Source organism: Acanthaster planci, linkage group LG01 (genome assembly GCF_054643075.1).
Source record: "Acanthaster planci isolate LZ-2023a linkage group LG01, COTS_SCS, whole genome shotgun sequence".
Classification (NCBI taxonomy): Eukaryota; Metazoa; Echinodermata; class Asteroidea; order Valvatida; family Acanthasteridae; genus Acanthaster; species Acanthaster planci.
In genome coordinates this window covers 29,288,868-29,311,582 of record NC_141777.1, presented here as the reverse complement: position 1 = coordinate 29,311,582, position 22,715 = coordinate 29,288,868, and the positions used below count along the sequence as shown (strand labels likewise).

Genomic DNA, 22,715 nt, shown 5'->3' with positions numbered 1-22,715 from the left:
ACAGACGCTATAGTTGGGGAGTGACATCTACAAAACGGACATTATCGAATTGCCAACGTATAGATTGCCAACATGGACTCATGTGGTCGGACCTGTTATTTCGTTCTAGTTTTGATACTTTTCGCGAACTGGTGCTCATGCGATAGCCCTGAACAAGGCATTTTCAGTTTCCCTTTGGATGAGGTATTTGTTAAATAAAGTGATTCCCATAAATGTTTCTTAATGTCTTTATCTTGAGCATAAAATTTGTGAAATCAAAGCTTGTCCAGTTTCCGGACAGTAGACTGCAGTTGGCAGGGTTCCCCTCAGATCCATGGTGACGAGTGCAAGGTGGTTAGAAAAAGTGAGGGAATGAGAGTGTACACGGGCATTGTGGATTTCGGGGACCCCTGTTTTTAGTTAGTTGTAATTTCACAAATAAACATTGGCCAGACTCAGCCTAGGCCTACATGTAATGATGTATGTCGTGTACCATGTCCATGTCTCCATGTTCTGTCATGACTGTCACGACTCTATTTGGCATGCTTGGGTTAGATTTGGACATATTGGAAGAGTAAATTGGGAGAAAAAGGCAGTTTTATTACCTTATATCTGGCACTTCCATCAGTGTCAATGCATGGTCAACTTGACCCAAATGGCAGATTTTTTGAGCTTTGGGCATGTTGGCTATTCTCTTCAATACTGTTTTTCCCTAATCTGCTTTTTTGACCAATCACAAATGACCTTTATAATGAAATATTCCAGTAACCAATTAGAGACATTCTTCCCCGCAGCTTTGACATTATCTCCATGTGGATGCATGCGTACATGGTCTTGATTTGACATGTATGGGGGCTATGTTCGAAAGCCCATAGTGTGACGAACCCATAAAAAGTTATACACCTCCAACTTGCACGGAGTAGTGACTTGGAGTTCTGCAAGTAATGTGCAAAGATGTGTGCCATTGTGTTGCCCTTACCACAGATATGTTGGATTTTTCCTCCAATGATAACCATCCAGTCTGGTAGAAAATAATGGGTGCTATTGTGTGTATCGATGCTTTTGATGAAATGTGAACTTATCAATGACAAGCCACCATAGGAAAGTAAGTGGCTCTGCCTTGTACATGTAGTTACATTGTATTGACTACATGATGTGAATTTCAGTTTTAAATCTGTATTCTATTCTTTGAAAATGGATTAGTTTTGTTTAATTTGTAGTTTTGAAGGAGTTATAACACATCTGTCAATTTGGTCAAACGGCACCATTTTCAGTCATTTGACTTCAGAATTTAGACTAAAAACTGACAGCATCACGTTGTGGTGCATACGTTGGTTGCTGCACGTGTTGGTCATTATGTGAGTTAGTCGGCGTATGACTTGGTATACAAGTTGACCAAACCAAGTACGAGTTTGTCAGTGTATGAGTTGGCACACACATCAGTTGACTGTACATGTATATATGTGTCTACATACCTGTAGTTAGGGAAAAGAATTCCATACGTGGACGGCAGTAATTTTTCCTTAGTACATGTGTTAGCCATATGAAAGCAATAACATTACATAAAAATCAAATTTAGCAGAGAAAATGAGGTATTCACGAAGGAAGCACTTGTACCAAAAGGAACATCTTCAGTGAAATGTTTTAGCCTGGGGGACCGGACCGGACTGAATTTCTCAGCATTTCGAGCAGACCAAAGATATTGAATGTTTTTTCAGTGATCTCTGCAATGGCACGGAACCAGACTAAAGAAACAATAAGTCTGTTTGGGATGCTTACGAAAAAAGCAAAAAGGTGGGATATATTTTCTACAAACAGCTTTCCCACATACTTGAAAATTACTTATTATTCTAAACCTAGCTGTTGAGTATTGCTGGACATAATGAACATGTTGGCAAAATTTCAGCAACCTCTGTCAGGTAAAAATTGGGGGAAACATTGTTGCCAAAATTTTTCAGTCGCAGGATGAAGTGAAATCCTGGATGTCAGTCGTTATGTACACAAATACAAGAATCCAACCTAGGCTAGCCTATGCATAATGTTGTTCTAGGCATTGGGACTGAAACGGGCTATTGCAGATAAACTGGAAATGTCTAGCATAAGGCTTTGCCAGTAGTGCTGAATGTACACTGCACCTCAGTTACTTTACAGCGGTTTTCCTTTTGGGCCGAGATTTTTCCTTTCCGTCAAGGTACCAAGTTAACAACAGTTCAACTGAGCAAACATTCTTGAATCAAAGATTGTAAATATAATTCAGATGAACCAGATAAAAAGAGACAATTTCTGGGCTACTTGGGTATAATGCACAACCATTCAGTGTGTTGGACCTACTGAACTGTGCGTTGAAAACTTAGAGTTTAGGTTGAAGACCATATAAACAACAACAGAAGCTCCAATCAAGGATGATTCAACTGGTTACCAGTGGCACTGTGCACACACTTGGCCCTTTGTACTTATTTTCTGGGCTTGCTCCACAACGAGTGTTTTGCAATGCAGTGTGAGTGCTCTGTACCGTTTACTTTGTTGAAGGGATTCTGGTTTTCCAGCATGCACAATATGATTGCTGCACACCCAGCTATAGTCAATCTTATTCCCAATCTGCAGACTTGAGCATCAGACCTAAGAAAAACCCTGTGTTAGCAAAGGATTGCAGAAGTTCAACACCTGTTTAGTGTTTGGTTTATTCTGTTCTGATATTGCAGCAGGACTTGTTGACAGTTCTGAGGTTTGAATAAAGAGATTCAAGTTTTCCCATTGATGTTCTCTTATGTAAATCGTGTTTGTGTGTGTTCTTGATACAGGCGAATCGTTTTGGTGGTGTTTCCAAAAACCTCCAGGTGGAAACTGAAATAGGAATCACAGGTATGTGTACCGAAAAGATCTTTAAATATTTAGACAAGCCTCTGGTTTAGTTGGAGTCATAAAGAAATTTATCTCATAAAGAGATGTGTGAAGGTCCTGGGTTAGACCTCGTGTTGTTTTCACTTAGTCACGCACAAATTCAGCCCGATATTTCTTTTGAATCAACCGCATAGCTCAAGAATGCCCTTCGCACTGCCTCAACATGATGACAGGAATTGCCAGAGGTTTTTGAAGGATTGAGGCAGTAGGCACACTTTCAAAAAACATTTTCAAAAAGATTTGGGAGGATTTTTTCTTGCCACAAATTGGAAGATTTTGGAGGATTGAGGATGGTTCCTAGTGAAAAGGCCTAAGGGGTTAGGATTAAACAATAATGAGCAGCAGTGAATGGAATCCTTGGGATCAAATTGGAAATCATCATCATTGCAGAGCTGTACAGTGACTCAGTTCCAGCCCCCTGTAGCTGTTTCATTTAAACACATTTTCTACATAATACACATGACTTCATTAGGTGGGTCCAGTCGCCTGATGTGAAGTAAATTGTGAAGTCACTGAAAGAACAGCCTTTGAGATCCATATGAAATCATTATGTGGTTCTTACACACACTGAAAGATCGTGACTAATGTTTATTGCATGTTTAATGATTAAGAGTGAATCGGTGTAGTAAATGAACGGCAGTGTAGAGATTACAAAATTAAGACCAAAATTTCACGAAAGGAAAAATCCAGGAACCGTGGTTTTTGAGAATCAATAAACTGCTTCATTAAGAAGAGCCTTATTTTGTAAATGGGGCTGCATATTGGGAAAGTTTTCAAAGAGGTATGGGTCTGTCTAGTTATCCCCATATGCAGTCTAGAGTATTGCATATGGGCATTATGACCTTTCCCTACTGATTTAGCAATTTTTGTCCTAATTCAACCTTTAATATCTGGAGTTGGCAACGGCGAATTTTAAATCCCATTGGTACAAACATGTTCTAGAACTTCTAGTTTATGTCTGTCGTGTCTGTAGTTGGGGGCTTTTGCACAGCAAATACAGTTTTTGCAATTGAAATTTTTTGTTCGTGTTTTTGTTCCATATGTTGCAACATTTAAGAAAAGCACCCTGTAACCTAGAAACACCCTGTAACCTAGAAACACCCATACAATCCATTGCAGGCTACCAGAACAATCCTTGTGATTGGTCAGTTTGCGCGAGATTTGTTATGTAATAGGTTGTCCGAATATGTTAATACTCCAGACTGATATGTTTATTGATGAAGGGCCAAGTATATGGATGTAGTTCAGCTGGCCTCAATGTTGGGCTAGGAAGCAGGACATGTATCAGATTGGAGACCACAGAAGAATTTTCATCCACTCAAAAAACCCCACTATTTTAACACATATTTTCATCAATTAAAGCATCAAATTATTCTTAGTCTTTCCATTAGTTTAAACACCATACTGTGAAAAATCTCCTAAATTCCTCAGAAACATGGGTCAAAGAATGTAAACATACCCTACTTTGACTGTGCAAAGTGTAGTGATGTCAGGTCATTAATATTCATGAGCACTGTCTACCAAGGGAGAAGACGGTCTGTCCCAAAACTTCGGAAATAATTATTAATAAATACCTACCTATCAAAACTCAATGTTAAGACTTCAGTTAGGAGAGATAAAATAAACAAAAAGTTCTCTTCCTAAAGGTACCAATTCTACAGTCTAAATATGAAAATAATCTAATAAAAATTTTGGACCAATAGTGAGTAAAGTTAGAGAAATGGAGGCAGCCATTTTGAATCTTCCTAACTCTATTTTTTGTACAGAACAACACGCGGCAGTGCACAAACCAGCTGAACATGATGGTTGAAATAAAACCCACACATGTTTTAATATAGTTACACTCCAAAAAGTCACCAAATTCACCAGACCGCTGGTAAAACATAAAGTAAGCCTAAGGAAGATAATTAGGAAGAATTTTGGAAGATAATTTTGTTAAGAAAAGAAATAATTTGCATCACAAGAAAATGACTGGGGGCATTTTCGCTACACGCTCACTGAATCTGTTTTTAAAAAGTAGGAAAAGAAAAATTCCTTTTGACCCACGTTGTTTTTGGATGCAGTGTAATAGGAAGCAGAACTGTTTTTCCCCCAACCATACATGCCATTCGGGGATTGGTTAAATGTGCTGATTTATTTGTTCTTATTTGCCCCCCTTCTGTAGTGGAATGTGCAGATGCGAAAGAAGGAAAGTTTACTGTTGAATGGATGGTACGCTTCACAGAATGCAACGAACTGCGCCCAGAGTTGATTGTGAGTCTGGTTAGAGGATTGGATTTCAAGGAAGCTGGGTTTAATCAAAGCATGCTGTTTTGTCCCCTCTGTCACTTTGGTACATGTAGCACACCGTGCAGATACTGTGAATTGGTCATACACATAGCTATGACTTATATTTGCTACAAGGAGGGACTGGTTTCAACCAGATAAGGTACATGTACATGTACCTCATGGTATTGTCCCTTGGGAAGGTCATAACCTTGTGTGTTAATAGCTAAAGTTAACATGTCCATTCAAAAGAAGAGTGATAAGATGCAAAAACTGCATCTTTGTTATGATGACCAATGAGTGTGGTGATAATGCTCTAGGACTGCATTTTTTTCTCTTGTTTGTCGTATCAATACAACAGGTTAATTCATCAACATTCATTGAGAGCCTCTTCAGTGGTAATGGAGCTGAACAGTCAATGTTAACTGAGGAGGACTACATCGCGGTGGAGAAAAGCAATATGTCAAATGAAATGACCTGTCAAGGTCATACAAACCTAAAGGTATGTTACAGTTGACTGTAACATGATCATGATGGTGGCAGACACTTAACGTTTTAGCCCTGACATTCCCAATTTCTTCAGAATCCTACCTGGAGGTTTGAGGGATTTACTTGGGGCTTCATTCCTCTTGAATGACAAATGGATACAATACATGTGCCATCGTTTGCTGCACAGGGGATGACTTCTAGCTCTTGGAGGAAACCCACCCTGAAATTAGGGACTAGGTTCTGTAAAAGTTATCCCAAAACCCCACGATAGTTGTATTGATGGCCCATTGTCATCTGTGAATCGATTCCTGACTCCTTTTTTGAAAATGTCAATGGATGTTATTTGCCTTTCTTGTACCGGTTTGTGGCAGTCATTAAAAAAGCATCACAATGCAGGAATTGATACACAGAAAAAGGGAATTAAAGCAACAATGAAGCAAAGAAAAATTAGTCTGTTCTGCATCTGTACACTCACCTCCCATCAAGATTGAAGATGGCATTAAAGGACATTGTACATATTGTTGCTCTTATTACACCTGGATGAATTACAGGGGAAGGGAAAAAAGGAATACGGCTGTTTCACAATAGTGCGCCACCAAGAGTTTGCAATGCGTTGCCAATCACAGTACGCAAAATTTGTTGACCCAATGCGCGTTTAGAAAGGGTCGACAAATTTCACGCGTTATGATTGGCCAACGTGTTGCAAACTCTTGGTGACGCACTATTGTGAATCGCCCGTATTGGTTGGGATTGTATCTTATTACTTTCTTATAATACTTGGGTGTGACAATCCTTCACTTTGGATTCTGTACGCTCTGACAGGATGAAACGGACTCAAATAGCTTTACTTGTGTCACCCAATATGACCAAATGCCACACTGCAACTTTATTGGTGTGCTACCACCTACTAAAGCAGCACCAACCACTGCACCAGCGAAGGGACAAGCAAAGCAACCTGCCCAAACTAAGGTGATTACTTGTCTTCTGTTCATTTAGTCTACTTGATTCAGTGTTACAATGAAGAGGGATATTGGTCTTGATTTCAGTCCTTGGATCCTTCACTCATTGTGGGTTTCACACCCCTAGAATAGACCTACCCTTAGGGACAGACCTTTGGTAGCTTAGACACAAATATATACACACCTGTTGCTGGAAATTTGTTTTGCCTGTACAGTGCTTACATTTATTTATAAAGGAACACAAAATTAGGATAATTTCTTATATCGGCAATTTTAAATACAATATAAACGAAGTGAAGAGCCTCAATGCCTGCCACTGTGCTGCATCTAGCGTCTCACGTTGCAGTCGGCTTCTGTGGCCTGTGGCTGACTCTGTAAGTTTCTGTGTCCCATCGCTGCAGTCCAACCCTTCCGTTACCACCGATCAACCGACTCCCTCTTCCTCTTAACATAAAACCCTGAAAATAGCAAGCGCAATTCCGCTTTCTAGTTTTTCCGGCTAAGTTATGTCTAACAAAAAATATTAATTAATTAGAGGCTTCAAGCATTACCAAGTGTGTCAAACTTGAATGATAACAATAGATTATTTCAGTCCTGTAATATCCTCGGCTCAAATTACTCGGACCTATTGGAACTTTATTGAAAATACATGTATCTTGGCAATATTTCATTTTTACTGGCTCAAGATCTGGTTCACAAGGAACAAATGTATAAAATAAAATATTCATTACATATTTACATAGCAAACTTATAGGAACTGGGCATTTCCTGGCTTTCCATTTCTCGGAACAGTCTACACGTACATGTAGTTTAATACACTTTCACAATCAGAGGTGACTCAAGACTGTAAGTCATCGAGGCTGGCCGCTGCCCTCTCCTCGGAATCCAGCAATCAACTCATCACACTAAACTCATATCTTTCACTTTTAAATCAGAAGGAAAAATTCCTGCACTGCCACGCTTAATTCCAGTGAACCCAGAATGTTTTGTGTACATGTATATTTATACCTGGCAAATCAAATTTCAGTGTTGACGTTCCCTGTTATGCAGGGGTCAGTGTGTTTCGTGTTTGCAGTCAACGGCATTCATATCTGTTGGACTCATTACACACTGACATGCTAAGCGTATAAGCTAAAATTCTGACCCAAACTGTAGTATTTCACAAAGACAATTTCACAAGACCATGCACAAGAGCGGACACAAGACCATGCACAAGACCATGCACAAGACCGGACACAAGACCATGCACAAGACCATGCACAAGACCATGCACAAGACCGGACACAAGACCATGCACAAGAGTGGACACAAGAGTGGACACAAGAGTGGACACAAGACCATGCACAAGACCATCACAAGACCATGCACAAGACCGGACACAAGACCATGCACAAGACCATGCACAAGACCGGACACAAGACCATGCACAAGACCAGACACAAGACCATGCACAAGACCAGGCACAAGACCAGACACAAGACCATGCACAAGACCAGACACAAGACCATGCACTAGACCATCACAAGACCAGACACAAGATCTGCACAAGACCATGCACAAGACCAGTCACAAGTAGCAGGGCGAACAATGGAAATGCTTTTGTTGCAGTTCATTTGAATAGCTTGTCGCTTGAATTCAGACTGGAGGTCTGGTGAAGGCTTATGAAGGTCTTAAGTGGTCTTGACTACAACACTGTTTTTGTGTGGATAAGTTATATTTGAATAGAGATGTTTAATTTTGTCATGCTTGACAGTATCACCTTATTTTGTTTGATTGGAATAGGACAAGGATGCCAAACCAGCAATTAAGCGTAGAGCAGCACCTCCCAGTACAGCTTCAGTGGCATCCAAACCCGTAAATGCTACAGAAACGCCAAAGTCCAATACAACCACGGTAACAATTCAAACCCTTATTGTCAGAATAGTCCTGCGTACTGATGATATCACTCAGTGTTTAGCTGAGCGCTTTCTTATGGAGCCAGCAGGGGCCCACAGTCCACTGAGCACCGTAGGAGAGCAGATAAAGTGTGGCATCATTGCCGGTTGTCTGTGCCCCTCCATTAATCTACCTGTCTATCTGGCAGATGTATCAGAATTTACCTTTTTACAGAAAGAGGAAAGATGAAAGAGCCTTACCTGTTACAGGTCTGAAATCCTCTGACGTCAGTTTTGATTGAATTGTACACATTTGTATGAGTGACAGAAGTGACAGTAAATTGGGCATTTGCAATGACAAAAGAGTGCTTGAAAAATGTGCGTTTTTAAAATGATGTCCACGTATTTAATGTTTTTCCGGTTTTTTTAATTTGATTTTTCCCAGTTTCTTTTTCCAAGTAGTTTTTCTCAGTAGATAATTCCAATCAACCACTTGTAGATGGTTAATTAATAATTTGGACAAGACAAATGCTGACTTGTGAGCTTGACTTGTGCAAGATTTGTCCAACACTTCTTAGCATAATATTATCTTTTCTATACTCTGAGGCAGTGCCATAGGTTGATAATTGCTGCAGAGTCTGGTTGTGCCACACAGATGAGTCAGGGTACCACACACTATCAGCCTGTATGGAATAGTCTCACACTTTCTATGTGTACAAAACTGAATGGCAATTACTGAAGTGTGAGGGCATGTGTACAGGTCCCCACCGGCTAGGAATCAGAAATTTTCAGAATGTCTTGTCAAACTGCCAACAGAACTGTCATGGATGGATATCAGGAGTTTAGATGAAGTGATTAATAATAGGCTATTGATTAACCAGTTCATGCTAAATGACATGTAGAGAGGAACGTTTGATCATGTAAGCTCTGTATGAAGAACTGGGTGATGTCTGTACTCATCAACACTCTTGAGAGATTCCAGTTGAGTTAGCACTCATACAGAGGCTCAAACTAGCCAGTGGAGGGGGGTGTGTGAAGCCCATAGGTGGCCTTGGGTAGTGGCTGGGTGTTGTAGCAAATATCACTCTGTAACATCATATCACTCTGTAACATTGTCTTCAAGTTTAAAAACTATGATGATACAGTTGAAAATGATGCCAAAATCTTGAACAAATAACCACCGGGGTTAGCATTTGTAAAGGGCACTTTAAAAGTTTTTTCCCCCCCAAAAATAAATAACTTACCTGTGACTTGGTTAATATTACCACGGGCAGATGGTCAGACAAGACAATGACCTACAACTGTTTTACATGTCTATGTTTAAGACAAGTCTACTGAAAGACAGAGTGACAAAGATTAATGAACGTCCTGGTCGGTATTGGGTCCTTGTCCACGTCAAGTCCATGGAATCTGCCAAAAAGGACACGAAAGTTACTGGTGAGTGCTCTTGCTCCTTCCCTGTCTTGTTCAGATAGACTTGGAGAGGCTGGCCGTGTGGGGAATATCAGAATAACTCAAACGATCTCCCAGGAAAAGTTGTTTCAATACCCGATCTTCTATTTGTGAACCATAGTTTGTATTGGACAGTGTTGATTAATGTTTGATCTTATTTCACTTGGCCATTGTTTTGCTAGTAGAGTTGAATGCAACTTGCATGTTCTGTGTGCTGAAAATTTGGAACATTGAGCTCTGTGCATAGGCTGTGCAGTGTTTCATTCCACAAAATGTGGCAAAGTTGACATAACAATTGTTGGACTTTGGAAGAATTTGGGATGAGTAGGGTGAAAGAATAGAGATTTTCTAAGCTGTGAACCAATATTTCAGCTTCTTCAATGAGGAAGTAGTGCTGCTTGACATTCTTTTTCTCTAGAATGTGCTGTGCAAAATTACTTTGACAGTTTTTATTGCGAGAAAGTTTTAACAGATACATGTAGGTGAACAGTAGATGAAAGATGTATTTTTTTCTGTTGTTAATTTATTAAGAAATTTATTCTGATGATTACTGATTAAACACAGAAATACTCCAATTTCTCAAACCTCCTCTATAAAAAAGGGTGCATTGTCCAGATCAAATGAGTGTTGTCCCCCTTATTGCGAAAATAATTATCTGAGTCGGTCTTATTCCACATTTGAATAATTATGCATGACCAAATAAATGACCTCCAGTGATGTATTCCCAGGGCTATGGATTGAGCATTTCTGTCCACTGAAGCTGCCTGACTTGACACTGGGAAGTGTGTTCTTTCAAAGCCTGAAATTTATGTCAGGCTGACGTTATAGAGTGGCAACATGACATAAAAATGATAAAGTGCAAGCTGCAAAGATATGGCACTTGGTTGCTACAAACGCTTCTTTGGTATTCACAAAATGAACTTATTATTTCACCTTTTGGGGTCGCTTAACAGATATTTAAAGAATTTTGCATCGCTGTTACAATACAAGTACTGGTTTTTGGACAGCTGCCCACTGCATGGCTGTTTGTCAATTTAATAGTACTTTTCTTTGTTTATAATTTGATTGGCCCAAGAACTTTGAACTTTGACACTGTGCTGTAATGTTCGGTAAAATAATGGCTACTATCTTCTCCAGTTTGATTTGTGATTAAATTCCTCTTGAAATTCTCCCCAGTTACAATCAAAATGAAATCACCCAGTGGCTTCCTGTCTGCATACCAAGCTCCATTGCTTGCTGTAAGTATCAAGAAAATGCATGAAATTTAGGGCTGGTGTGCTGCTCATGTTATGGTCAGTGCTTACAAGGATCACTTCTTTAAAGCAGTTTGTGACTGTTGAAAAACACCTGCAAAAGTCCTAGTAAGTAAAGCTGAAAGTGTGCAGAAATGAAAATGCAAGATTACCTTTTGTTACCTTTAAAAGTTGTTTCTTGCCCCGCTAAGGCCTGTTTTTCCATTTAAAACAAAGTTGTGGGGTGGGAAGACAGCAAATAACTATGTAACAACTTGAAATCTGACACCATACCCTCACCAAAATATTGTCCCCCTCATTGCCCCCAGCCCTGCTGCCTGTATTTGTGTTCATCGATTTGTGATCTATCAAGAACTTTTAAACAAGCCATGGCATCTTTTCTTCCACCAAAATTTTCATTTCACGTTGCTGTAAAGTGGACATTGAGCCATTGATTTAATTGGATTGTGATTGTTCAACTCAAGATATGCTCTCATTTTATCCTCTGCAGTTCTACGGTGTGATGTGTGGTGTCTACTCCATTCTTACCTTCATCTGGCTGGTTATGATGGCACTGCAGTGGCGGGATCTGTTGAGAATTCAGTTTTGGATCGGGGCAGTCATGCTTCTTGGCAAGTACCAGCCTAGATGAATCCATTGTGGAGATTTTGAGATTCAGTCCCATTGAAGAATGCAGCTGATGGGTTCTGCGATGGCTGACTATGCTTTTTGGCCGTGGGAATCATTGACCTGCTGTGTATTATTACAAAGGGCAGGTTTCTCTTTACTGGACTAGTGTGTATTTTCTTAGGCATTTTGTATTTTTCAAAAATTCACTACTTTGCCTCTCTGTACTGTGGAGGTACGATTGTGTGTTGTAACAATGAGCTGTGCTCCTTTTTGTTGGAGGAAGATTTGAAGCTTTGTACAATGGAGAAGTAAATTATGGAGATTTTCTTTTCTCAGAGCCATCGCCATCTCACTCAAGAAATATATGATGTGGTACTATTGCAAACCTTTCACAGTTGTCTCTGTTATTTCGGGTCCTCTTGTGTCCAGGCCTACTTGAGAAGGCAGTGTTTTATGCAGAGTATGAAAACGTGAACAAAACTGGCATCTCTGTGCCTGGAGGCATCATTATCGCTGAGCTCTTGTCCTGTGTCAAGCGTTCCTTGGCTAGAATGCTGGTTATTATCGTCAGCTTAGGATATGGCATCACAAGGTGAGCACATGTCACTCATCCTTTTCTAAACTTCAGTGTAAATCATCCCAGATCCTTTAAAATCCACTCAGAGGTTTTGGAAGGATTGCATTTTTTAAGAAGTGTCTAGCCTCTGTAAGTTAATAGGGAGCTAGGGGATTTTTAAATGCAATGGGAATTTTTGATTTTTTTAATAATAAAAAGCTGTGGAAGTATAGGGGTACATTTGTTAAAGTTCCAAACCAAATCAATGAAAGATTTGTGTAGATAAACTGGTATTGTTTGATTCTTGATTTGACTGACAAAAACTCCAAATCATATTGCCTTTGATTTTAACTTTGGTCTATCATGTTGGGAAATGGCAGAGTATGACTTTGTGAGAGTTAGCAGCTCTGAAACTAGCCATGTGATCTGTTAAAACCCAATCCGGAGTTACAGAATCCAAGACATGAAAAATCAGTTACATTCATGGTATTGGAAGAGGCGGGAAGTGAAATCAAATAGTTTCCTTTCTGTTTTACCTATTTCTGTTGGTATGTTGGTGCTAATTAAGCTTAAGTTTGTTTCACCACCCCTCCCTCTTCCACAACAGACCTCGACTTGGCAGGGATCTTCACTGGGTGTTGGGAGCTGGGATGCTGTACTTAATTCTGAGCTCAGTGGAATCGTGTCTGAGGGTCGAAGGAGTAAGTGCATGAATGATTCAGCTCTGTCTCAAGTGGTGATTTGGGCAATACAATCTTGTCTCACCCGCGTTATTTTAATCTTGTGGCAAATTAAAGGGGAAAATTCCCTACGTCGTGGCAGGTTAGCACAAAGACTTGGTTTCAGTGTGTAAAAGTAAAAATAAACACACATCTGACTACTGACGCTTTTTTGGGTGAGGTGAGCACATGTTGTAGCATGAGCACAGTGGAATTCTGCATCAGCGTTCAACATTGTGGGCATCTTTTGACCCCTCCCTGTCCCCTACCCCCATGGCAGGTGGTGTCAGTAAACTTGAGCAGTTTATTGATTGACGATTTGAATGAAAAAGTAAAAAAAAACGTTAATATTCATGTTTATTTATCAAGCAAGTAAAGCTATTCCATTCTATTTGCCTTCAGATAAGGAGCTCTCTGAGAGTGGTGTATTGCATTTACTAAGTGTGGGCATGGTGCCTTGGAGTGCTTCCTAAAGTGCAAGAAGTGTGGTTTACAATTTTGGAATTAAGGCGTTGTTGTGAGACTTGGAGCAGTTCAGGAAATATAGACTTTGGGGGGAAAGTGATTCTGTTGCTCTAAAACTTTCCTCTTTTTGCTGTGAGCACAAATATTTATTTCTGGCTCATTGGCTGTAGAGTAGTTAAGCACTTTCAGACAAACACAGAACAGAAAACACAGAAATGCTTGTACTTAAGTACATGTGTAAGTTCTGCAACAACTTGTCAAAACCAAATCTTGTGTCTAAGGCACAAGTTATGTTTTACAGTTGGCTTTTGTATTTGTTTCGAGGATTTAGCAAAACGAAATCTTGTGTCTAGGGGACAAGTTATGTTTTACAGTTGGCTTTTGTATTTGTTTCGAGGATTTAGCAAAACGAAATCTTGTGTCTAAGGCACAAGTTATGTTTTACAGTTGGCTTTTGTATTTGTTTCGAGAATTACATTGCTTTCTGTGTTGAAGACACATTCATTCGTTGTCTCTTTTCATTTCTTCAGACTGAGCAGCACGACATGATTGCTATTCTTCCATTGGCTGTGCTAGATGCCATCATCTGCTGGTGGATATCCTTTTCAGGAAAACGAAAATCGCATTAAATATCAGACCAAAATGACTGACCAGTTCACGCCCAGAAAAAGTTGTATTTTGGGCAATATGCCAAGGTTTTACTGTGAAGATTTTATTGAGTGAAAACTTCAAAGTCCTTTGTCAATGCGTTGGTGTGATGTGTTGATGTCTTGAGATATTTGCAGAATGAAATTTTGATATGGCATCACAAATTTGTGCTTTGCCTGAAGTGCGAACCTGTCTTAAGGCTTCAAGTAAGACCTCATACCACCAGTGATCTTGCCAGGGATTTAAAAGCATATCAGGCCGATACACTATGAAAAAAAACCAACACGCTGTCAATCTCCCGATACGCAATCGATATGCTTTTATTTTCCGGGGAAGAGTTGCTGATGTTAAGTTTAAGAAACATTGCAATCAGAGATTTGAAAAATTTCTTTGAAAAACTCTGAACAGTTACCAGAATATCAGCAAAATGCACGGAAATCAACGAAACGTCCAAAACGCAGCGTAGAGTAGGCTAGGTACACACATGTTCCGCACCTGTCACGCCTCTGGCATGTTGGGCAGATGCCCCTATCCTTTAATTTTATCCTGGCTAGAACCCTGCATGCCACATGCACTTGTAAGAACTGGTAGTTCCAAATGGACCCTAGTTTGGCCCTTCAGCTATTTGTTGCCAGAGTCTGTTAACTCAAAGTACTCTGCAGTCAAATCTGAATCTACTCTCTTGAAGCTCTCGAAGAATATTGCTTCGTAAACATTTTCAGTTTCCTTAACGAGGCGTTTACATTTTCAAAAGCCTTGTGGACACCACCCGTACACTGCGTCTGCGCAGAAACATGGTCAAGCTGTGGCTGTACCGACACTTCACTAACACTCTCATCTTCTGTGTCGTGGCTGCAGTGATCTTCCTACTGTGGTCCACCAAAACCCATCGCTGGACCGAGTGTATGAAGGTGATTGAATGTATATTGAATTTGGCTGTTCAGAATGCTGCAGGAAACTGGGGGAAACTCTGCAGGAGAAAGGAAATAAAAGGGCCGAATTTTACACTCATGTTCTCTTCTTTTCTTCAAATGTTCTTTTTGAGGAATTGTTCTCATGTACTGGTTTTTGTTTTGAGTTTGTACTTTTATTTGCATGAAACTATTTACATCCCTTGTGCTTATGTATTGAAATGTGCCCTTTTATAACCATTAATAATTTTTTTTTTGGCAGCTTGGACACTGTCACAGTGATGCCAATCAGGATAGACTCTGTTCATTTTATAGGTTTTCTTGTGACAACTGTGAAACCAAAATTTGCTCATTGAAAACATCCCTGAGAAAGGTTTCCTCATTAGTTTAATGTTATGTACTTACACAATAATCGCTGAGGAAGAGGAAATTTAGGTCTGCAACGTATGAAAAACTCAATCATTTTTTTACACCTAAGTCAATGTAACATAGAGGTTTTTTTCCTGAGATGACATCTCAGGGTTACTAATAAGTAGGGAAATTGGTATTGTAATAAAACCCCCAAAGATGCCAGAATACCCTGTAAAAAGCAAAACAAAATTGAAAATAAGGTCGATTGAAACTCAAACAGTGCATTTTCAAGGTCGTTATGAAAGAAATGCATTGCATAGACCCTTAGCCTCTTCAGACTTCTTCCATTTATGTCTCCACACCTTTCCATGCAGAGTTAGAACTCGCATTCAAAGCCACTTGAAAGGCTTTGCCTCACAAAGCCCTTCAAGTTTGTGTGGCAGGGTCAGGGTCAGAAATTAGAATTAAAGTCAGCTTTGAGGAACTTAGCATCTGCCCTGTGTGATTACTGTTAAACACAGTTCCATATTTTTAAGAGGCTTGAGGCTGTTTGTTGCCTTTTTCTTTGCTTGTAGAAGTTTACGGTAGGAGTGTGTAACTCTACTCAACCGAAGGACCTCACACGATTGAAGTACTCACAATTAATTTTCTCCCTGTCCTCTGCAGAAGTGGAACGAGCTGTGGTTGGATGACGCTTACTGGCACGTCTTGTTCTGCATCATCCTGATTGTTATTGTCATCCTCTTCCGCCCTACGGCCAACAATCAGCGCTATGCCTACTCCCCTCTCACCGACCGAGAAGCGGATGACGAAAGCCACGAGCCCATGCTCAACGATGCATTTGGTACGATGAAGACAGCACACTATCAAACCTGCAAAGCATTTGTAAGGTTGCCCATATTGGTAACCTGAAACATGTATGAGAATGTGGAATGTGTATGACACTGTGAATATTCTTAATGCTTTCTAGTCTTCTCCATCTTTAGCTGAATGCTTCAGTTTCTTGGAATTTGTTTGCTGGGTTTAAGACCCTCCAGCTTAAACCCAGCTCCTTTGCCTTTCAGTAGAAACCTTTGTATATGGAATACGAATGAATTTTAAACCCAAAGTGGAGCTTGGCACAAGGTTTAAAGCATAGGCATAGTAGAGATTTGGGAAAACAGCTTATTTTGGTCACCATTCACGTTTTTTGTTCTGGCTAGTTTGTGTTTTGGAGTGGCAGTTCATAGGTGGATTGGGGGAGGGGCCTTCCCCCCTTCCCCTGAGCAATTCTATTTTTTTTTATAAATAATGAAAAAAAGGTGTCTTTTAGAGGCTTTCATTTCCTGTCCCTCAAAATGCCTGAAAATGTAACCATACTTTCAAAAAGGCCATGAAAAGTTTCATTTGAAAAAAATGTTTTCGTAAAAAACATTAATTTTGGCCCTCTGTAAAATTTGTTTTGGAATCCAACTTTGGTGAAAATTGGAAAGTTGTTGGCTTTTTTAATGCGTGTCTTCTGCCACTGTGCATTGATATTTATCTGAAAATCTTCTCTCTGTTTTTACACCATTTTTTGGTCAACAGAGGGAATGAAGATGCGCAATGTTGTAACCAACCGGAACGAGAGCCAAAGCTCTAACAAGGTTGAGGATGACCTGAAGTGGGTGGAGGACAACATCCCTGCCTCAGTGGCTGATGCGTAAGCCCTGTGTTCCTGTCCACCCTAACCGTGCCCAGCACAGTCTGTTGACCAAGGGGCAATAGAACCTTGAATAGCCTCCTGCATGACTCAGAACATTTCCGGTTGTACCAAGTTGAAAGTGTCCCTATCAGTGTTGTATTCGAGTCCTTCACAAGTCCCTGTAAGACCATCACATGTCATCCAGTCTTAAGCTAATTCACAAGCTATTCAAATGAGCTGTGACAAAAGCATTCTTTTGTCATTGTTCACCCTGTTACTTATGACTGGCCTTGTGAAGGAACTTGTGACTGACTTGTGAAGGGTCTTGTTGAGATGGACTCGAATACAATTTTAGTCCCTATATCCACATTCACATTGGGATGTGGAAATTACCCATCAGACATATGGTACTTCGCCCATATTTAATTATATTTTTATGTGTTTACCACAGGATCCGCAAAATTATGGAAAAACTTCTGAAAGATGTGATGTCAGGAATTTATATCCGAATGCACCTTGAAATGAAACTTTCCCGACAAATGACTGACTTGCTTGACCACATCACAGATTTCTTTGACCACATCAGTATTGTACACCTGTGCAGTCCCAATTGTAACACAGTGCACTCCAGCTTGGTGTCGTCATTTCTCAGGTTTCTGGAGTTGAACACTGTTAAATGCACTCCTCCGTCAAGCAGTGGCCAACATTGACAGAACATCTTTCCCCTTCCTCTACAGTGCTCTCGGTGCCTTTGACGACTCAGAGGAAGAGCTCGTCACCAACCTGGAAAGAAGCAAGCTAGAGTAGACAACACTACCCTCCTAGGGATCCACCAGTAATGTGCAGGTGCACCTGCATAAAATAGTCAGCCAAACAATGCTGTGGACCTGTGGCCATAATATCCAGCTTTGGGCCCAAGTAGACATGTATCTCGCCAATGTAGTCAAAGCCTGGATACATTACGAACGTGGCCTTTTTGTCCAAGTGGCATGATCATTGGGTAGATTGTACAAGTATAAAAAATATTGTAAACCTACATAAATTGACATTCGAAATAACTCAAACGGTTTCTTTTTTTCCGCTAAGTAACTTTTTACTGCACATGAATTATTAGGGTGAAACAATTTGGTTAGTGATTGTTGTGCCTTTTTTTTTTACACTTTTTTGGATTGAGTAATATTTAAAAAAAATGAAATCTTCCATTCAAAAGTTCTAAGATCATGAGCTGACAAATTTTTCAAGCTCAAAACATTTTTTTTGGTTACAAATTCCATGCTTGGAATTCCTTTAACCCCTTCACGGCGGGATTATTTTGACCGCGACTGCTGGGCTGTGGTGTGCCCTGAATGGAGGGCTTTGTCCAGCAGCAGGCCCCGTTGAACCAGCAGCTGCATAATGAATAGACTGTATGTGTGGTATGCAGTCCTCCGTAGCAAAGGGGTTAAACGTAAGTTAGATGAAACGTAAATCAGAACATAACAAATAATCATTCGATTCAGTGAAATGTAAAAGAAAAGGAGTAATTAATCATTAATGGTAAACATTTTGTCCTGGGATCAATGACGAAATCATGTTGTCTTGCCAGCCAAGTGGTTTTGACCCTTTTATGTGCAGTGTTATACGTGGGTGTAAGGAATAAATACTTTATCTAGAAATAGGTTGTCATGATGTAAATGCTCAAACAAACAATTTTTTTCTCGAAACAGTATCAACTTCCAAATGGTTCATGGTAATTAGTTTTCTGTCATTTTGTTGCACCTGTAACCTGAAGTTGAATCAACTATTACATCAAACTGTGGTTGTGCCTTTCTGTAGAAATCACACTTATTAATCGAAAATAGGACCACCTTTTTAGTGAATAATAGGCAACATGAAATATCGTGCTGCATAGTTGAAACAGTAGTAACGAATTTTTGACTCAAAATTCAAAAACACACACACAAAAAATCTGTGGCCCCATTCATGAACCTGATATGCCACATTTTCAAACTAAAAATCTAAACAACTGGGGTGGCCTATTTTTTTAAACATAGAAGGTGGTAATATTCTGACCAAACAGAAAATTCCAAGAAGCAAAAACTTAAACTAGATTTTTTTTTCAGTTTCATGTCTGTGTGGCATATCAGGTTCATGCATGGGGCCACAGAAATATACTGATCCTGAAGCATAACTGCTCATATATTGAAAGCTTGTTTGCATGTTTTCCCTTACTTGAGCAGGAAAACATGTTCAGAGCTGTGTGTACCTTCTTTCTGATGTAGGAGTCCATTATATATTTCCATGATGCTGTTACTGTGGTGATAAAGTCTGGAAAAAATTCCATGTTGTTGACTCTCGGTGCAAATCATGAAAGAATGCTGGAGTGGTTGGGCAAGCCGTTACTTCTTTAAAGTTATCAGATTGGCTTTATTTAAAAATGCTGGTACAAAGGTCAGACAGAGTAGACAGGGGGTATAAAAATACCTGAATCATGTTTTGACTTTTTTTGTAGAAGTGTTCATTTAGTGAATTGCTAATTGTTTGTAATCATTATCTGGTTTATTGATCCAATTTTCTTGGGGTTTTGTTCGTCTCAGATTTTGTATATCCCGCGTGCATGTTTTTATATTGTGTTATTGGACAGTATATCACAAGCTGCTTCGATGTGATTCTACTCAGATGTATTAAAATGCATGATTTTATAGAAATTAATCAAAAACATAAACACCTGAGTAAGAAAATATGTAAAATTGCTAAATGGTATTGAAAACACCATTATTTATAAAAAAAAAACCAAAACAAATACAGGCTTAACCCCCCATCCCCAAAAATCATCAATATTCTAAAAACAATAGAGTACCGAAGTGAATATGTCACACGCACAATTAGTGTGTAAAAAAGGCATTAGCGCGAGAACAGCGTGTGAACCAACATGCGCGCGTACTCCATTCGTTTGCACTGCACTTTCTGGTTCACAGTGACGTCACACTTCAGTAATCTATACAAACAGGCCAATAGTTTTTAAAAAGACATTTTCGGCTTCTGATAAAGACTAATCCCAGGAGATGTCACTATTGCAGTTGCCCCACTTACACCTATGTTCTAAACAGCTCCCCTATTGGTTGAAGAGGTGTGGAAGGTTGAAGTGTTAACGCTTGCCTACCTCCTGTGCACGAGCTAAGTACTACTTCAGCAACTTTGTCTAATTTAGTTCTGGATGACTCTATAAAAGTCTTCAGGTCACCCCTTCAACCACAGTGCACGTGAGGTGTTTTAATACTTAGTAGTTCTGTGTGCTTCAGTTGTACCCCTTTGTTTTTCATTATTCCAAATGCTGCTTGAGGGCAAATGACCTCATTATTTGAACTATTGTTAAATGCGCACTGAATGAGGGATCTACATGTATGTCAACCTTTGGGGAGTTGTAAATATGTGTAAAAATTCCAAACAATTCTAGTTTTAAAGGCTTGTCATGAAAGTTGTGAGGATTCTGTTGTTTCAAAATGGACACAATATTTGACGGAATAATACTTTTTGCAGTTGTTTTTCAGGATGTTGTTTTCTGAGGTTTTGAGTAGAGTGTACATGTATTGAATTGCAGTTCAGACAAATTGATGTTTCAGTTAAGGTTAGAGGAATTACTGCACGAAAGCTTTGGATTGAGCCATTTAATTATCAGGGTCGCGTGAACAGATAGAACTTCCTGTTATGCACTGTAAATCAGTGCGAGGTGTACAGGAAGTGTTAAGGGGAAAAACTGGCTATCTGCCCTAATGGCTTTATCCACTGCATGACAATCCACAAATGGGTCGCTGTCTTTACATCTCTGCCATTGTTTTGTAGAAGTGAGGTGCTAAGTTAAGGACAAATCCTTTCTTGTAAAGAATGGTAATATGACTTGTTTATTCTTATAATTGCCATTACTTTTTGGTGATTTTTTTTTTATTTAAACTTTGTTTTACTTCCATTTTCAAATCTTAATACCTTCATGTATGTAATGTAATTTATCAATATTTACATTTGGCCAAGTGATAAATCAATGAACAAATCAATCATTATTAAGTTGTTGGTCATTTTTGTCTGCTAATTGGAGGATTTGCAAAACACTTGGGGGATGTCTTTGAATATCCTCTTTGTTCTTCAAAGCTGTGATAGAGAAAATGCATGACTGCATTTTTAACTTGGACTATATGCCCAAGGGTTGAAGGGGGAAAAATGTCCCGAAAGCTCACATTTAATGATGTCATGGTTTGTTACATGTGCCCTTTCCTAAGGCAGTGAGATGGGACACGATTTAGTAGGTACCAGTCGGAAAGCTTGCATACAGTATGACGTCATTATGTTTTAAGTTTATTATGAAGTTATTCCTAGTAATTATTCTCAGAATTGTTTTTCACTTTTTATGAGATGTTAGTTGATGTAAAATTAGCAAAAGTGCTTCAGGAAAACATGTTTTCAAAAGCATGGTGAGGGTTATGTGTTCCTATAAAGGGGTTCCACTCTTTCCATGACACAATTATATTTTGCCTGCTAGTGGCAGGTAACACTGTGGCCATCAGTACAAGAGCAAAAGAATATTTCAAAAAGTGTTCGAAATGTCCTGTTTGTATTACAAAACCAAATAATGAACAATACACTACTAAATGAAAATATGACCTTCTTTAAAAGTGATGGAGTGTATGTGCATTTTGAGGTAGAAACCAACCAAGGATGATACATGCACGTGTATTTCTGTAGACTTTGACCACCCATATGAATAGGAGGCAACATGAGAGGGGTGTATACCCCCCAACTTAGCGTGCCTAAATGCATATTCAGAAGTAGTAAACATTGTTGACAGTGGCCTGATGGAGTCATGTCATTGGGTGTTTAGTCATCAGTACTAATCAAACCCACGGTTATTAATTTGTGGTCTATTGATATTGATTTTGTTAACCAATTAGTAATTGGAAAACTTTGAAATTTTGTTGTGTATCATTATGTGAAGAATGTCAGCGTTTGTTTCTGTCAGGAAGTTACATCAGTAACATTTGTAGTTTAGGTGGATACTGCATGCTATGGTTAGACTGTTACTGTCTTTGTATTACTATAAGTTTTGTGCTTATCAGAAATAGCTAGACCACAGTCACATAACGACTGAGCCTGTGGAACATTTCCTTTTGTGAGAATTTTGGTCCTCAATAAAGTCAATAACAAACCACGGAGCAGTAACTTTTTTGTGTGGAAAGTCCTTGAATTTTCAGTGGTCAGGTATTATATACATGTATAGCCTCAAAGGAATAAGCTTGGTAATTTCATTTGTGAAAGATATGGGGTGGACAGTCTTAATGGCAGAATTTCATCATTAAATTTAGGATTGATGACAAGATTAGAACTTGATATCTGTATTCATATCAGTGCATCCAAGCAACATTCCAAGCTACTTTTGGAACTGTGCTCTGTAGAGGAGGACGGAGACAAGTCGGGAAGCAGTTACAAAAGATTCCCCCACCGTCTTCCATGTGAATGTGCGTGACTTTATTAAATCACCTCCATGATTAAATCATCAAGGTACCGGTAACGAACATCGTAAACCACTCCCCAGACTGCACTCATGCACTTCATCTGGATTTGTTTTACCAATATATGACAACTAAATAGAA

General features: G+C 39.4%; 1 protein-coding gene across 1 annotated transcript; it reads left to right on the top strand.

Annotated features, from left to right (window-relative positions):
• Nucleotides 1-24: 24 nt before the first annotated feature.
• Nucleotides 25-22,284, top strand: LOC110980908 (Golgi-pH regulating cation channel-like). Its single transcript, XM_087139498.1, has 16 exons — nucleotides 25-183; nucleotides 2,781-2,841; nucleotides 5,045-5,133; nucleotides 5,507-5,647; nucleotides 6,457-6,603; nucleotides 8,376-8,486; nucleotides 9,793-9,904; nucleotides 11,096-11,157; nucleotides 11,663-11,783; nucleotides 12,211-12,373; nucleotides 12,945-13,038; nucleotides 14,052-14,119; nucleotides 14,915-15,080; nucleotides 16,098-16,275; nucleotides 16,998-17,112; nucleotides 17,832-22,284. Exons 1-16 carry the CDS (start codon nucleotides 73-75, stop codon nucleotides 17,899-17,901), a joined length of 1,809 nt encoding a protein of 602 aa, XP_086995624.1. The 5' UTR covers nucleotides 25-72; the 3' UTR covers nucleotides 17,902-22,284.
• The last annotated feature ends 431 nt before the right edge of the window (nucleotides 22,285-22,715 follow it).